Source organism: Coturnix japonica, chromosome 6 (genome assembly GCF_054131305.1).
Source record: "Coturnix japonica strain WE chromosome 6, WE-NBRP24, whole genome shotgun sequence".
Taxonomy (NCBI): domain Eukaryota; kingdom Metazoa; phylum Chordata; class Aves; order Galliformes; family Phasianidae; genus Coturnix; species Coturnix japonica.
Genome location: NC_140668.1, coordinates 24,595,736 through 24,613,884, shown reverse-complemented (window position 1 = coordinate 24,613,884; position 18,149 = coordinate 24,595,736). Strand labels below are relative to the sequence as shown.

Here is an 18,149-nt window from a genome sequence, read left to right as displayed (position 1 = left end):
GTGGCACTGAAGAACTAAGGAGCCCTTTGCCCAGAGATGTTGAAGCAGGTGATGATGCTGAGGCTGGGCTGCAGGTGTTTGAGAAGCATCCCATCCTCAGATGGCAGAGCATGGGGCAGGTGGATGGGGAGCAGGGGGCTGGGGTGGCACAGCTCAGACTGATGTGGGGCAGGCGTGATGGTCACACACAGCCCAGGCAGGGGATGGGTGCGCTCAATGAGGCTTTATCGAGCAGGAATTAGGTGCTGCCCCCAGGCACACGCAGTCCGGTGATGATGTGCTGAGGATCAGAACTAAATTTAGCCCCAGTTGCGCAGGAGTGTGATGTTTTTTATTGCCACCCTTAAATCACAATGTTGTTTGGAGTGCGTGGCTGCTGGTCCTGCCTCGCTCCGCCCTGGATCTGTGACGGGCTATTTTGGTCAAGGCAATCAGAAAGGGGAGAAACAAGGAGAATCAGCCATGGGCAAGATGCATGAGAAGGGCCTGTTTGCTAAAACACTCTTGGAAATGGGCAACGCAGAGGGCACCCCAATCTCTGGAGCCCTTAGCAAGCTGCGGGCACACACTGTGCCCATGGGCACACTCGTCCACGCTCTGTGACAGCAGCACCATCCTCGTGGCAGTGCTGGCCGGCCTCCAGCTGTGGCTGCCTCCTGCCCTTGCAGCACAGGGCTCACAGTAATTTTCCATCCTGGCTGCAAGCTCCGGCTCAGCCCAAGGGCCCCAATGAATTGTTCTCACACGATTCTCTAACGGCTGGGCTCCATTCAAGTTTCCCTTTTCATTCACTCACAGCCCCTCCACCGTAGCAAAACGGGACGATTTTGATCAAAAACCAGACCAACAACCTGCCCAGCGAGCTGCCAGGCAGAATTCCCACAGATCAGCTGCACCCAGCAGTGATGGAGCTCAGGGCAAAGCCAGGAGCATGGCAGCCATGAGGACTTTGCTGCCAGCTCAGTTCCAAGGCTGCGCCTGCAGGGGCTCAGTAGGGCCAGGTGTTACCTCTGTGTCCACAGCAAGAGCTGTGTCCAACAGTCTCCATCTGGAGGCCTTGGAATGCCTCAAGAGACACCAGAACCTTGTTCAGGATGCATGGAAACCACAGCATTTCCCTGTCCCGCCTTGGTTTGGTGTGCACAGGGACAGGTGCCACCTCCCAGGCAGGGAGGATGCAGCTCCCACTCACAGCCAGGCTTTAAATAAATACCTGTCAGCAGAGCAGAGCTGTGCAGAAAGCAACTGTGTGCATACAGATGTGCTTAACAAGCTGACAGGCGTGAGACAGAGCAGCCTGCAAGGTGTCTCCTTGGAGCCCAGAGTCTGGCATGCTCCATCATTAAAAAGCGTTTCCAATTGCACAACAAGCAGCAATGCCCACTTTAACCTTCCCCTGGAGAGTGGGGTAATGCCATCCCCAAGGCTCCAGGGTGCTGGGGTGGCTTAAGGAGGTGGCGATGCAGTGGGAAGGTTTGATGGTTCCCCAACATTTCATAGTTGCCTTGTTGCCACTGGGGGTGTTTGGGGACACACAGACAGGTATGGGCAGGTTGCTGGCTGCTTGGGGGCACCACAGTTCTGGGATGCTGAGGGCACCAGGTCTGGAAACACACATTGCTTTCCCAGGGGGATGAAGTTTGGTCAGTCTCTGTACCCCCTGCTCCTTACTTGGCTTGAGAGCTTTCATAGAGCAGTTGTACACCCAGCTCCCCATGCCTGCACCCTGCTGGCTCTGTCCCTGACCTTCTCCTTGACCTGCAGCTGATCAATGCCTCTTGCTCAGAGGGATCCATCGGCCCTAATGATTTCATCCTGCTCCTCACTAATGAACTCTCACGTCGTGCTGCATTTGGGCCACAATCCCAGCAGATGCTGAGGAGGGAGGCAGAGGGACAGCACGTTAGTTTTGGAGCTTTTAGCCAAAGCACACCACTGCATCCTCCTGATCCTCCACTGCACACCTCCCTCCCCACTCCTGCCCCTTTCAGCCCTGTTTTTTGGAGAAGCCGAGGTGAAGCCACCCGGTGCCATGGGACATCCCCCTGCACAGCATGACCAGCACCATCCTCAGAGCTACCGCCCTACTGTGCCCACATCCCGGCCAGGCAGAAAGGGAGGCCTGGCACTGACCTTTGCTTGGAATCCAGTCACACGCACCCCATCAATAATGAACTACAAGATAACAAAATGAGCTGTCACAGCCAATTAACACGCTGGGCTTAATCAGCTTGTGATTGTGAGTTTTCAGGGGGGAAGAGAGGGGCAGCCACCAGCCAGAGGGGCCGGGTGAGGGGTCTGCCAGGTGGCAGCCACTCCTTGCTGGATCCCTTTGCCAAAGGAACCCAGCCAAGAGCCAGGGCTGTGGGAGGGCAGAGCTGTGCACAGAGGTAAGCAGGAAGACGATGCAGTGATTTCTTTTTTTTCTGTGTCATCCTGCCCTGCTGACTCAAAGCTCTGGGTGCAGAGAGCTTCCCTCTGATGCTGCTGGTGCAGATGCAGAGCGGTGCCCATCTCTGCCTGTGCCAGCCAGGCAGACAGAGCTGTGTTTGTGCACCTGAGCCCAAACTGAATGGCAAAAATCACAGCTCAGGCTCCAGACAGTGCTTGGTAAAATGATGGTAATAAATCCAGACGGTCTGGAGCAAACCTGGAGCCTCTGCCATTCAAACAGGTATTAATGCCTCCCCCAGAGTTTCTACAGTCTAGCTGTGGGCTTTGAAGGCAAATATCTGAGGGCTGTTTTGATGGTGCCTTTATTTCTCTATTTGCTTCACAGTTCCCACGTATATTGCTGCCAAACCCCCCAGCTATAGGACTGTGCTATTGGGTGGTTATCTCCCTACTCCCATTTTGCTCTAATGCATTAGAAGAAAAGCCATGCTGCTTCTTAAGCATCTGCCAATCTCTCGGTCTGAAGTCAGGGAAAACTCTGCCTATTTGTTCAGGCCAGACCTCCTGTTTATGCATGTTCACAAGCCATTTTTGTAACAAATATTCTCCTGCTTTGCCTAGTGAGCACCTGAGAGCCCTTGAGGGACTCTGAGAACTGCTGGAGACAGGCACAGCCTTGTGAGCTACTGCAGATGTGAGCGCAGGTAGAGCTGCACAATGTCCATTTGCCTTTTATCACTTTTGTTGCTGTTGTTTTAATCACAGCATCACAACAGAGATGGGACAGCATCGCCACGACTCTCAGGAGGTATCTCCTTCACCAAACCCCACTCAGCAGCATACCAGCATCTAAAGGACAAATGATTTCTACCCCACAACATGAGGGATTTCTGCCTTGCCATAGGGCAGGAAAACCTGGATAAAGTGTGTTTTCTCTCACTGTAGGAGAAGCCTGTGAAGAGCTGGAACCATGTGGCTTCAGAGAGGCTAACAAAAGGCAAAAGACCACAGTGTGTCCTGCCAATCAGATAGAAAGATTACAGAGGCCGGTGGCACTGCTTGGCAGCCCGCCATCAGAAATAACTCTTCAAAAATAGCAGCATTCTAATCTCAGGAACCTTCTAGCATTGCCAATCACATTAATGAAGTGTTTTGAAAACCAGAACAAACGCCTCAGCTTTTTGGGGCTGTGCTACCCCCTGTAACTTTCCATGCAGCCAAGGAGTGGGCTGGCTGCTGCAGCACACTGCTCTCATGCACGGTGCTGTGGTGCAGCAGTGGGGTCAGCCTGGATCCCTGGAAGGTTGGCACCTGTGCTGGGAAGCTGACAGCCCTCAGTGCTGGGGAAGGGGATCCCAGGATCGATTTCCTTCTTCCTTCTTGACCACTGTGCAACCTAAATCCACCTTGAGTCTCACTCACTCCAAGAAGTCACTTACCCATCTACTTTGGTCTCCAAGGCACAAGAACATCAGTAGAGCTCTCACTACCTTCAATTGAAACAAGCAGTTGTGGTAGGGCTCACACAAAAATAACATCTCCAGCTTGACTCCTCCTCTCCCAGCTGCTGGCCAGCAGGGCACACAGCAGCCCTCCCAGGCCATGGCCACACGGTCATGGCAGCAGGAGATGCAGCACACAGGTGATCTGAAGCCAGAGACACTTTTAACTGCCCAGTTTCTTTCACAAACAGGATCTGACTGCCCCAGATTTGAATCCCCCTGCCTGGTCAGCACGAAACAAAGCAAAACATGCTCTATCAACTGGAGATCAGCTCCCAAAGCCAGACTTAAAAGCAAACCCATCAGAAATAAGTTTCAAATGTGTGTGGTCTCCCTTCATTCCCATTCAATGTGACATGATGAAACCACAGTAGCTGTTATCCTTCCGTCAGTGTTTGTGTGAAGTCCCAGTGACGACTCAGCTCAGCACTTAGTGCTCAGGCTGCTGTCAGCTCCAGTACAAGTACTTCTGAGTTGGCAATATCAGGCAAATGGAGCAGAAATGCAGGCTCAGCTATCCATGCTTGGCCAATCTCCTGCTGGGCCAACTGGCTGTTTGGGTGGGGGAGAAGGATGGAGGGTGAGAAAAGTGCTTCTCCGTATTTAATCAGATACATGGCAGCCTTGATAAATCTTAGCAGCAAGGATTTAATGGGATGCATCAAGGAAGCCAGCATGATTTCTGAAAAGGGGAATCTTTTAGCTCTGTCAAGCACTCACCAAGTAAGTAGCTGAGCTCTGGCAGATGCAGCAGAGCTGTGAAAGCCTGGCAACATATTGGCTGTAAGAAATTACATTGCTGCTTCCCATCCAGAGCACAGAATCATTCAACCATCAGAAAAAGAAACTGAGGTACAGAACTACCTCTGAGGCAGAGGCAGCACTAAACAGAAAGGTGGATGTTTAAATAAAACCACAATCTCCTGAGCCGTATGATGTGCTGCCAGACAATGTGTTCTTATAAACAGCACATCTGGGTACAGAAGCAGCTCTGTGTAAAGAAAGCACACCCCACTGTCCCACTGCTGTTTTACATCACATCTCTGTTCAGCAGTTGGGTTAATTGACATTTTGAATGAGGTTCTTCTAAGAGCTGATCACCAAAAATGGCTAAAAATCATGGATTGCAGTTGAAATGCTGAATCACAGCTTGAAGCAGTGATGGAGCACCTGGTGGGAAGGCAGGGCTAACCCAGTGGAGCTCAGGTGCAAGCAATGTACCTGAATGACCAGATTCTGGCTCCTCCCCTTCCCAGACCTCATTTAAGGGCTGGCAGGGGGAGCAAGGATGTTTCTCTGGAGGTTCCTGCTTGCTGAAGGTCTTCTAAGGGTAAGCAGCTTTTTTCCTTTCTCTGTGTTTATGGCTACCACATTTGAGTATATCCTCACCTGTCACAGCCCAGGATTTCACTACTACTTTTTTGTTGCTACACTTTCCATCACATTACACAGATCAAAACTGGGAATGCTCGTGCTCTTCAATTCAGTTAGATGTCATTGTTCCTGTGCTACAAGTAGTACATGGTGTTACAGCATGTCAGTTTTCAAAGTACTCCTTACTGCCACCTCTCTTGGATGCTGGTCTGAATGACTCTGTCTAAAGCTTCCTGGCTAGCAGAAGCAATCAACAGCTGGGTTTTTTTCTGCTGAGCAAAAATAAACCAAGGCCAGAGGATGAAGTGAAGCCTCATTTATGTCAATGAAAGTCAAGGGAGTAAAGAAGAACTCTTATGAAGAAGCAGTTTGGATAGCTGAGAGTTTGTGCATGGGTGACTGCAAAGCTCTTTGTGTTTAACTGGGCCTCAAACGCCTACAGCTGCCTCACATACTTGGAAGAATACATGGAGTGAAGAAGCCTGGTGTGTTAGAACGTTCACATGTGTCCATGTGAAATTCAGCTGAGGAAAGCTTTTCAGTTTCACTGACCAACGTGACAGCTCACTGCCAGGGAGTCCAAGTGACTCCATCTTCTGCTGCATTGGTGCACATCAGCTCCCTGGTTGTCACACAGCACAGCATGGCAATGGAACGGAGCTCCCAAGGAGGGTGTCCAGCAGAAACAGCTTTTGAGGAGCTACTCAGACTAACATTGCCCTGAGATGGGTCTGGAAGGACCAGATCAAGCCAGCCTGTGGGTTTCTTAAAAAACACATAATAAGAATGTTCCTTTGAGTTTTAATGTGAACACATAACTAACCAGCATTCTGAATTTCACTTAATTTTGGTTGCCATGGAGAACAGTGTAGCAATGCTGTATAATACGTCTATGGGCTGCTTTCTCATAAACATCAGACATCAGTAATCCTGCAGTGTGAAAGATGAGAAACATGGGGAGCAGTGACACTTAAAAGCTCTTTTTGTACCTCTTTTGTGCAGTTCAGTAAGCTATTGTGCCATTCTGATAATACAGGAGTTCAAATTCCTCTGACACAGCTTGCTGCTGCGCAATCATAAAGGACAGTCTGTGTTCATAAAAATTACAGAGCATTCTTTTGTCAGCTACCCTGAAGGCTTAACAGCAGCAGTGAGTGTCTGCAGTAGCAGCAAAGTGCTTCCAAACAGAATAAAACGTTCCTGCCAGAAATTAATAAAATCTACAGAATATCAGATCTACTAGCAGAAAGAGCAATTAAAGATTGCAGGATCAGAAATTTAAGGGGTTTATGGTGCTTTTTTTTACTAAGCACTCAGGGTTACTAAGTGACATCTGACATTAAGGACTACTTCAATCTCCCTACTCTGAAACTGGCTGCACAAAACACTGGCAAGCGTACACCATCTGCTTGGGATTTGTACCCAGCAGTAATGATGAGAAACGTTCTTACAAACACAACAAAATGAGTTCAGAAAGTCATTAAATCTAATCTAGAAACTGTGGAATGATTTTTGGTTATAAACCAACTAGATCTCAAAGCAACCATCTTAACATAACACTTCCAAACCTAAAATGTTCTTATCACAGGTGGAGTTAATCTTGCTTCCCATACAGCTGGAACACTGGATGCAGTTTTGACACATGACTTGCAATCTGTGCTTTAGCACTTGGAGCAGCAGGGTATGAACAGAAACAGCCAACTCCCACCTGTTGGCTGCTGTGCTGCTGAAAATCATCTCCATGAAAATGCGGACTTGCAACCTGATAAAAGCTATTGATTTTGTGTCTGTGCCATGGCTTTAACAAACTGCTACTACTCACGTGGGGTGTGTTAGACAGCTGACTGCACCTGACTGCAGGAAAACAGTTCATGACCACGTCACCTAAAAGAGAATGGGCATGGGATGACCAGGACTGCATTGTCCTCTGCAGACGTGACTTTGCAGAGATCTGCACTATCTGTGACTAATTTCTAATTGCTGGACAGCTAACAATGGACACTTTACATCAAATAACTTCCCCCTTAAAAATCTTTATTCAGCATAAAAATCCAGAAATAGAAAATAGACAAATATTCCAGGAAAATGTCTAGGCTACTACATACAGCAGCATTTGAGCCTGTAAGTACTCCCAAATACTTTGTGAGGCAGTTTCCAGTTAGTCTCCCCAGCAGAGCTGAAGCCAACACCCTGCCCCCTCTCATGACCTCCAGGGCAGAGCTTCAGAGGAATGACCATGCATCATTTGCACTGCAGGTCTTCAGTCTGAAGAATGTGATGGCCAGGTACACCTGCAAAGACAAGCAACTCCTACAAGACTTGGTGCATCAGATCTTGAAGGTTTTGCATCAGAAATGCTGCTGTCACCTTGTGACTCCTGGAGCAGGAAGGGGTAGGATGATAAATGCTGGGCTGTTCGAGTACCAGCTTCAGTCTCTCCTACTGGCAGTGATAATATTTACTAGAATCACTTTGCGGATGGATCAGAAGGAAGGAAACTCAGTTCATTTGCTCTGTCCCTCCACTGCTAACTGAACTTAGTAAGTAGATTTTCACATGGTGAAAACAGATGACACAGGTTGACAATGGAGGATGATTTCCATTAAGGCACCTGCTTTTAAACCAGCCCAGACTAACTTTTGATGCTCCTGTAAAATGAGTGGAAGAGCTAAAAGGCACTCACAGCAGATGGGAACATCCTCCATCACCTGCAGCACTGATCCCACAAAGGCTGGAAGGGAAAGAAAAGACAAGGCAGCTCCTCAGACCTGCACAGGTGGAGAAGCGTTCTCTGAAGTACTAATGCTGTGTACAAAAATCAGCAAGGAAAGGGATCCCTGTCTCATAGAGAGCATCTGTTAAACTTAAATGTATAAGAAATGGGAAAAGTGCAGTGTAGTTTCTAGCACTTTTTTTTTCCTCCATATATCTGGGGTTCTCCAAAGAACAGGGAAGCTGGAAGCAGATGTTCCCAGGAGGCTGGTATGGAAAGGATGGAATATAAACAATTACACTTGTTTTCCAAACAGATCTGGCACTGCAAATATCAATTTGGAAGCTAAAGAATGATAAATAGCAATTACCCTTTTAGAAAATCCTCTCACATCCTTTCAGCCACTTAGCAAGCACTATAACCACAGATCCTCATGGGTGGTATGAGTAAGCTGTAAGGCTATCCAGCAATGTGATGTGATCTATTTTTAATATCCTTGCCATCTGCCTTCAAGATTTGCACTAGGCTAATATGAAGATGTTAGGAAAGAACTCCTGTTAATGGACTGGGAATCTGTCCTTTCCCAAAGCTGATTCATCTTTCCTTTCTGTGACTATCTATCTCGGTGTCCTCTGTTGCAGCCACCTGTTCTTCAGGCTTTTACCCATCCATGTCTGTAAATTTTCTTTTCCCGTAATTCTGGACCAGACTGGAAACTGTGATTTGTGAAGCCTGTCCCTTTTCCCAGCACTGGAAGTCATTCAGCCCCTTCTGGCCAGCTTGAAATAAGGCTCGTTCTAACTCATCCAGCCGAGCCACCAGACTTGACGTGTCCTCGTTGTAGGCATTCTGAGAGGAGTCCATGATACGACGGAAACGGCTAATAAATGTCTAAAGAAGATAAGCAGAGTTATTGACACGTAAAGCAGAGGCTGCTTCAGCTTGAATGCTAGAAACCTTTCAAGACATGGGAGATGCTTACAGCTGGTCTGCCAGGGCTGCTGTACACAGCACCAATTAATCCTGGTTGCAAAGACAAACTACTTCCTGCATGAGCTTGGAGAGTGAATATCTGATATAGCAGAGAGGAAGCATGCATGGAATTAGATTTGCCTGCTCTCTAACAACAGGCTTGAGAAGACGAGAGGGTGTAACACAATTAGCATCTACTCCATCTCACTTAACCAGTGGAATGAATCTTGTGCCACAACAGCTGCTGTAGGAACAGACAAGCTGCAGCTTGTGAATGGACCAGAAGATACGTCATCACTGAGGAGCATTTGGCATGCTGAAATAACACTTGCCCCCTGCTCAAATCTACAACTAACACATAACATTTTAAAAAGTAAAAGGATATACTGAAAGGCTTTATTCCCAAACAAAAATAAGGAGTCAACGCCTTATTTATGGTGGTGTTTCTTTTAAAGTAAAACAGCACAGCTCCTTTCATTTGCTTTCAACAAGCTGCACCTTGCATGCTTTGATATTTGTCAACTAGTGATGTGTGCTGAAGTGGTTCTCTTGCTAAGACATGCATTAACAGAAGGAAGAGATGGAAAAAGGAAACCTCCTCAAAGCAGAAAGCAAGCCCTCAGTAGAGCACTCTAAGGAAGGAGTAATATTTGATAATTTAATGAATGAACTTAATTAATGGAATAGAAATTGTGTTTATTAGGTTAGCAAACAACATGCAGGAATAGGAGGAGGGATGACTGTGGACAAAAACAATAATTCACAAGTAATCCTGGCAAACTAGAAATATGGCCTGAAAATCATCGGATGTAATTTAGCTGGGACTACTGCAAGGTTCTACGTTAAGGCAGAAGTAATTTACTACAAAAATGCAGGACGAAGAATGATGGTCTGCATATGCTTTACCACCTCACTATGGACTGCAGACCAAACGTGTCAATGTCACACTATCGAGAAAAACAGAAAAGCTGTGACATGATGAACAAACAACATAATGGCCTGGAAAACTCACAGAGGAGTCTTTCTGCTTCCAAGGGCACAAAGCAGGAAGATGTGCTGCTCAAGATGCTGCCTGTCAAAGCAGATGGAGCTGAACTGGAAAAATACCAGCAGTGATCCGAGGTTAGGAAGCATGACACATAGTGAGGTACCAAATGAATTGGGTCCATTTATCCCAGAGTGAAGAAAACCAATGTTCAAATACATAATAGCCTTCTTCAGGAAGGAAGAGAATAATCTGTTCTCAGCATTTACTTTGTGTGAGGCAAACAGAACAGAGCTTGTATTGCTGTGAAACAGATTCTGTTTAAGCCTATGGTGAAGCAATGGAATAGTTGCTCAGGACAATATGAACAGAGCTTTAAAAACAGGTTAAAAAACAAAAAATAGGGTAAATAGGTTCTGCCTTGCAGCAGGGGGACAAATTAAATACAGCTGTACCCTCTTTAGTCCTGTTTTACAGGATTTTCTGAAATATATTTACAGCATGGCAACTCCAGGTTAAAATCCCACTCTTGGATGGGCACTTGAGGCTTCCACTGACATTAACAGGCTGCACCATTCCCCAAAAGGGTCATATCATTTGATCTAGAAATCATGAATCCATTATGAAGTCACCTGAATTGGAGCAAGATATTTTTCCTGCAGTCTGCTGGGCAACTGGGAACAAGAAGATATACAAACACAAAGACAAACTTCAGGCCTCAGCTCTAATACTTGCCTGCAGGATAGTCTGAGCTATCTCGGGGTTCTCTGGGTTGTCGAAGTTCAGGAGCTGGGAGCCAAATCCATAGTAGTATGGCCCCATTTTATGCAAATCGACCACGTTGGCATCAGCGCTGAACACCGTCCTCCACGCCTCCCTGTAGATCTTCGGCAGCTCCACTGAGATCAGCCTCCTCTTGCTGTCGTGCAGCCCCTTGGCCAGCCACATTGGGAGCTCCAGCTTTGAGCCCTGTGTGAAGAGAGAAAGGTAAAGGTTGTTCCTAAGAAAACACGTATGGATGAGCCCTCAAAGCTGACAGGAAGCTTTCATAGTGAAGACCTGGTATTATATGGTATTATTATATATCTGCCCAGAGAGAGGTGGTGGCTGCCCCATCCCTGGGGGCTGGCAATGCCAGGCTGGATCAGGCCCTGTTGGCCTTTAAAGGTCCCTTCCAACTCTGAGGGCTCTATAGCTCTAACTGTGATAAAGCAGCCGCTATTCAGAGGCACTAATTATTATTGTTTTATACTTATTACTGCAGGACTCCGGCTCTTTATATCCACCTCAAAAGCAGAACAAAACGCCCCCCCTCACAATACCCCCCTATGGCAGCCCCGCTCCGCGCCTCGCTCTCCCAGCACTCCTTCACCTCAGGGATGCAATCCCCGGAACCGGCGCCGGTCCCTTGGCCCAGCGCGAAGGCCATGCGGGGCAGGTTGCTCTCGGCTCGGCTGGGCAGCTTCTCTTGAGACATCAAGATGTCGTCCAGCGATAAGAAGTTCTCCTCGGGACCCAACCCGGGGCCCACAGGGAAATACGCCCCCGCCATGTTCAGCTCTGTGGGAGCGCGGCCTCTCCCGCTCAGCCGGCAGCGGGCAGCGCTGCGCATGCGCGGAGAATTCCCGCCCGCCGCGGAGGCGGGAACGGGCGGTGCTGTGTGAGGTGAGCCCAGTCAGTCAGAGCCCAGCTAAAGCTGCTCGGTGGAACCTTATTAAACCCTGCATTAATTCACTGAGAGAAATAAAACACAAGGGTTTGATGATGGCTTAGTGAAAATATTCCCTTCTTCATCGAGTTTGGAGGGCAGATCCTCACATGGAAATGCCAGATTTGCGCTGTGAGCAAGGAGGGATGTAAAGGGAATAGGCTCTTGTAGGGCGCAGTACATAAAGAAAATCCCTTTCTCCAAGTGCATCAGGTTGTGGTGTGAGATGGCAAAGTGAGGTAGAGAGAACTGAAGGCTTGAGGCAGCCTCAATGGGCTCTGCAGAGAGCTCGTACTGCACAGCTGGGCCTGTTTCAACGTAAATAGCATTAAATACATGAAGTAAGACAGCTGAGGAAACTGCAGGGACATGGCTGGGAGCACTGGGGGAAGGCTGGGTTGCCTCCTGTCTGATCTGACCCCACAGCCGGAGCCATTACCCTAAATCCTTTCCTGACACTGCCTGGGTTGCTCCTTTCCCTCCATCACTTCCACTCTCAGGAACAGATTTGCATTTCCAAACTGCTTGTTTCGCCTGTGGCAGAGAGTTCTTATTTGTAAGTAATAATGTCATGCTGGATTTGTGACACGAGCTTTTGCAATTCCTTTGTTGTGCAAATGCAGGCAAATAACTGAGGTAAGCCAATTGGCTTCAGCAGGATTACCAGTAAGAGAACAGAGTGCTATGTCAGATGCATAAATATTGCTCTCAGGAGCAGATTCTGCAATTGAGGACAGCTTGAATTTGTAAGGAAGATGTACATTCTAAAAAGGAACGCTGAAGAGAGAAGATAAACTGCGTGCTATAATTGGTGTTGCAGACAGTGTTTTTAGCCATCAAAGGGAGCACTGAAGCAGTTCTAGTACTTTCCAGTGTTTTCTTCCCTAATGTCACTCACCGCATGAATTCCTGTTCATAAGGAAGTGGATTCAGTGATCTGCAAGGAATCGTTACCTGTATAGTTTTGCTGGTAGGTGAATAGCCACAGTTAGACAAGTAGCTCTTGATGGGATCTCTGACACTTTTGATGTCTCAGGGTGGCTGTGATGATGTAAGTAGAACACTCACATGGTGTGGATGAAAGAGAAATGCTGTGTTTGTTCTTCACAGGGAGACCCTTTCCTGCCTGAAAGATACTCAAGCGACTGAACAAAGCAATGAGCCCTTCCCACAGTCTGAAACAGTAAATGTCAGCAGTTTCCTTTTTGTTACATCTCGAAGTTCCCATTAAATACCATAGGGAAACAATAGGAGTGATGCTCTTCCAGTTCAGTTGCATGCACTCCAATGCCATTCAACAAAACGATACTCAATGCCCAGAGGAAATATACTCCTTGATGCCATGAAATCTATCTTAGCTTTCATGGAACACCCCTGTAGCTGGTCAGTGATACAGCTCATTGCCAATAAGTCAACAGTGTGCAAGCTTCATCAGCTCAGTATCCAAGGATACTGGAATCAAAGCAACAGAATCCTGTGTGAGATTCTATAAGTGAATGCATGTCTGTGGGCTGTACTCAGTGCCGGGTTTTATCACACAAACCCAGATGTGGATTTTTGGCAGTTTTAATCTCCTCTAGGAGAGCCTGCATATCCATTGATTTTACCATTTTCTTGTAGTCCTGTATTTGCCAGCAGAGCCAGTAACGTAACAGGAGAGCACTATCAGTGGGGAAAGTTTGGCAAACCCAGAGTAATCTCATTGAGATGAATGATGGTTTTAGACCTTCTTTTCATAGTATGGGGTTTAAAAATCTATCTGCTCCTCACAGTGGAGTTTCAGGGCCAAATACCTCCATGGCATAAATAGAAATCTGCTAAGGAATGTGCAGTTCTATCCGGTAAATTTTTGTTGTTGACAGTGTATTGTAATATTACAGTGTTACAATATTACAGTTGACAGTCCTTAAAAAGAGTGAAATCTTTTCTGATTAATAATCCTCTGTGTATGCCTATGGTTGGGGGTTGGAACTTGGTGAGCTTGAAGGTCCCTTCCAACCCAACTCGTTCTGTGATTCTTGCTTCTCTGTGCAATTCCTTGCCCCTTTTCAACAAGGGATGCTAAAGTGGAGCTGGTTAGCATATCTGAAATGGTATTGAAGTGTGAGTCAAACCCTGATGATAAAGATCTAACAAAATGACCTAAAATGTCCCTTCACTTTTAAATTTTCCCCTGCATTCAATTTCCTTACTAACAATTAGTGGAGGAAATAATGACATGATCACAGTTTGCTCTGACTGCCCAGACCAAAATAGCTGTATCTGCAGAGCTAATTAGGAATGACACACTTAAAAACATCGTGTTTCAATTGTCAATTTAAGTTTTAGAGTTGATGTATTGTGGAAACTCATTTTCCTGAGATGAGAGAGATGGTATTGATTCCCTTCCCTAATTCAGTAAATGGGTGCGAATATTCCAAATTCAGCAAAAAAAAAAAAAAGGCTGAGGAGTCAATCCTGGACTACAGAGTCACCTCTATATGAACTGCAGATTCATATGAATTGATAGCATGTTAGACATAAGGTTTTGTTACCCTTGGATAATGTGCTAACGCTGTCTGTGTCCTCTGCAGGTTCATGGCTCTGACATCATAGGTTTGATCTGCAGTCCCTGAGCTTGTCTCCACTGATAGTATCACCTGCTGTGAAGGTTTGTGGAATGAAAGCTGCAGCTCCAGGTGAGAGATTGGTTTGGACTGTAAGTGTTGCATTGCCTTACCATCAGCCCAGCAGTGCACTGGCATTGATGGCCTGGAGCTGATATAAATGGAACTATGGAACTGTAGACCAAGAGCTGCAGAATCAGAATATGCTATCTTTAATACTGAAAATGGGAAAGCGTTTTAAAGTACATAGGGCAGACTTGCTAAGCTATTCTTGTGTAGATTATGCAGCATACAGGGCATAAGGGGTCAATTCTTGAAGGCATTCTAATCTCCTCTACTAGATGTAATATTCCCTGGCTCCTGCATATGTGTATAGCTCCCATCAGGGAAAATGGTAATGAATTTGCATACTAAGGAGAAAGTAAATCCTCATTCCCCTTCAGTAATGTATAATGTCAACAAAAGTCTTTGATGAATGCAGACTCTTCTTAATTAGATGCTTGGGTAGGAGATTATTAATCCATTTATCTCAAATTCTAATTGTGCCATGAATCGCTCGCTGGTTTATGCCTAAGTTTATGATCGTATTTATCTTCCTAGAACCTATAAAGAGTCATACTCCTAAATGAACATTTCTTGAAAGCTGAATTTCTTATTTTTATTCCCTTCCCCAACGTACATATATGTGAATATTCTGAAACCCTCACTCTGTTATCCAAGAGCATATCCTGCAACGTAACAATTCCACAATTGCCATTTTCTCAGTAGTGACATCTGACCTTTAAAAAAACATGGATTTCTGCACAAGTAGCAGCCAAAGGAAGCTGACTTGTGGCAAAGGCAGGTCTTTATGTACCCTAATAATGGAGCAGGCATGGTTTGAGGGCTTGCCAGATTTCAACTGCACAGTAAAATTAAAAGCTTAGGTTGTGATACTAATGTATAAATACTAATGATCCCACCGGCCTAAAAATCATCTCTAGGAGATTCTAAGCAAGCCAGTCAATTTGCTAAAAGCGCATGTAGTTGCCTGGATGACATAAGTTTACCTGGATACAGCTGAGGATTTATTTGCAAACACCCTCAGGCAGATACTTGTTTTGAACGCTCTAGTTGGCCTAGTTGGCAGCTCGTGGTGTGCACTGCAACAGCTCCATCTGCCGAACAACTCATAAATCACTGGCACTTCAGAAACTCACAGCCAATGATATTCCTCCTATCAGCCGTGCTATTAGTGGCCCTCTGGGTTTCTGTCTGGGACAGGCTAGATAAGAACAGGCTAAGTGGAGCATACTGCAGTTCTTTTGTGTGTATGCACTGACACAAGAGAAGGAGAGAGCAACAGACACAGCTGGCATTCAGTAAAGTTAAATGAATTATAGTGAATGAAATCACTTGATTGAGCAGACTGTTTTAGATACGGTGCCGTACAGGACTTGCTGTGTGCAGGCAAAGATGGATGTAATAGCACCATCCAAATTGTGCAGTGATATCTGAGAATGGAAAAGTTTACTGGAGTGTTGTTGTTGTTAGTAGTTTTGTTGGTTTTTTTTTCTCCTGTATCCTATGCTTTAACTATCTATACTTTAAACTACCATTAAAGAGAAAAAACAAACCACCCCTTGCTCTTAGTTGAAGAGCTGCTGAACATGTTGATGTGCCTCATCACCCTGCTGCCACATGAACCGAAGCCACAGGAACGGGAGCCCCAAGTCAGTCAGAATTGCTGCAGGACAAGGTCATCAGCCCCAGCATCCTCCTGCAGGCATGCGTGGCAGCAGGCGTTGAAAGGATGATGTATGGAAGTGCAGGCTGAGCTCAGAACAGCTCCGAGATCTGCTATGTTTGTGACTTGGAGAAAATCAGCCCTCTGTTTTTTCAGTTTTCTTATCAGCAGAGAGAGCCTCTGGGCTGTGTAGATATCTCTTGCCTCATCGAGACTGGAAGGACTCATTAACTTGTACATTTCAGTGCTTGAATTGCTATGTGGGGCCAGACCCTGCTCACTGCAGCAAAGGGAGATTTTGTGGTTGATAAAAACAGCAGTAAATTGCCATCTAGGGAACTCCAAATGCAAGAAATTCCAGCAATTTTAACAGAATTCCCGTCTAAACCACAACAGGTTTTAGCAACGTGGCAATATTCCCTCAAACAAGAAACATTCGTGAAACACTTGCTACACACTTAAGTGTGACTTAGAAGAATTTCTTGGAAATTGCTGAATCCAATCCCATGTAATAACAGGAGTTCATGCAACAAATTACACTTGGTGAGGTAAAAAAAGGATAGTAAACTTTAGATCTGCTTCTATTTTCATTTTAGTTATTGGAAATACTGTTTGCAATCCAGACTATAGCATCGGTTTTATCACTTTTACAGTTCACTCTAAGGGAAGGAGGACTGTGGTCCTTGTGCCTACAGATGTGCCTCTCAGGGGCAGGGCAAGTTAATGCCTAAATTCCTCCCCTTCTCTCCTCCAAACCTCTCTGTTTACTTCTCTTATTAGCTTAATAATAGCCCACTCAGTTTGCAAGCTCAGTTTTCTCTTGAGCGTTGTTTGTTTCTGCCATTCTTTCTCACAGAGCTAGTCTTGAAAAATGCATTTTGATTCAGTCTCTGCTCCTCTTTTGGAACTAGTAGGTGTCATTCATTCTGGTGAGTTCCTCTGCATTTCTGCTCCATGGACCGAATGAAGCAGAGATTCTGCCAAAAATAGATGTGAGCTCGTGTAATTAAAAATTGTGTATGCACAATGTGACTAAATCAAGATGGATAACAAATTCAGTGTGAAAAGATACCTTTTCTGCCCTGAAGTCGCAGTATTAATGGAGAATAATGATTTCAGTTCCTCTCTGCCTTTGACGAAGTTGAAAGCAGTGTTAAGATGGTGCTGTGCTTTATTTGAATACCGTACTGCATGCTGCTATTTAGTCAGTCTTATTCATTCTACTTTGTAACTCCTCTTCCTTAGTGTAGTGCATGATGTTGCAACAAAGCCCCGCTCTCTGGTTATGCTATTAGTATTTTGGGGGCCCATAATTTCTAAGGGGATTAGAAGTTTTCATGACAGGATCTTACTTTACATCATCCAGCAGTGTCAGCATCAGATCCAGGCTCTCTGGACTGCCCCAGAAAACAGTGACCAAGGATCAAAGCAAAATCAGAAGAGGATACTAAACTCATGCTGATACCATCACTTTGCCATCACATGAAGTTGCCTGGCGTGGCCTCGGTCACACAGAACAGGTCTGTGGCCTCAGGTTCACCTGAAGCCATGTGATCCTTTTTATGTCATTGCTTTTTTTGTCAGCTCCAAAACATTCCAGCCATCATTGCAGAGGGAGTGAAGGAGGGCAGTCAGGACAGAGCACCTACCCACTGAACCTGAAAGCAGGGCAACTGTTTGTCCTTTTGCAACACTTACCTCTGTCAGCAGAGTAGAGTTCCTGTAACAAATGCTTCAACACACAGAGCTGCGGAGATAGGCTAGCAAGTGTGTGGCTTCTGCATCAAGCAAAGGAACAGCCATTGCTATCATAATCCTACAGGCCAATGAGCAAGCTGGGCTGCTTTGTAGACTAGCAGTTGTGACTGCATGAAGTATAGCTCCTTGATGTGCAGCTGCAGAGATGAAGACCCTGATAAAAGGTTGCATCTGGATTAGAATCTGTCTTTGCTGGGTTGCCAGTTCCCTTCTGATTGTAAGAGTCAAGGTCTTTATCTTCTGAATCCCACTAAAAATAAAAAGAGCGTGCCAGCTTTTTAGTGTGAGACTTTGAAGCACTGTACCCTTATTTATTGCAAAACATTTTGTGCGAGGTATGACAAGGCTGCACTCAGTCAGTCAGTCTGATATACAAATGCAGAGAACCTGATCTATGCCATGTAATTGGAG

General features: G+C 45.9%; 1 protein-coding gene across 1 annotated transcript; it reads right to left on the bottom strand.

Annotated features, from left to right (window-relative positions):
* Positions 1-7,283: 7,283 nt before the first annotated feature.
* On the bottom strand, positions 7,284-11,526 carry GINS3 (GINS complex subunit 3). The gene is made up of 3 exons (XM_015873887.3): positions 11,313-11,526; positions 10,676-10,909; positions 7,284-8,874 (listed from the first exon to the last, which is right to left on the bottom strand). The coding sequence occupies exons 1-3, from the start codon at positions 11,490-11,492 to the stop codon at positions 8,644-8,646; spliced, it is 645 nt and encodes a 214-aa protein (XP_015729373.2). The 5' UTR covers positions 11,493-11,526; the 3' UTR covers positions 7,284-8,643.
* Between the last annotated feature and the right edge of the window lie 6,623 nt (positions 11,527-18,149).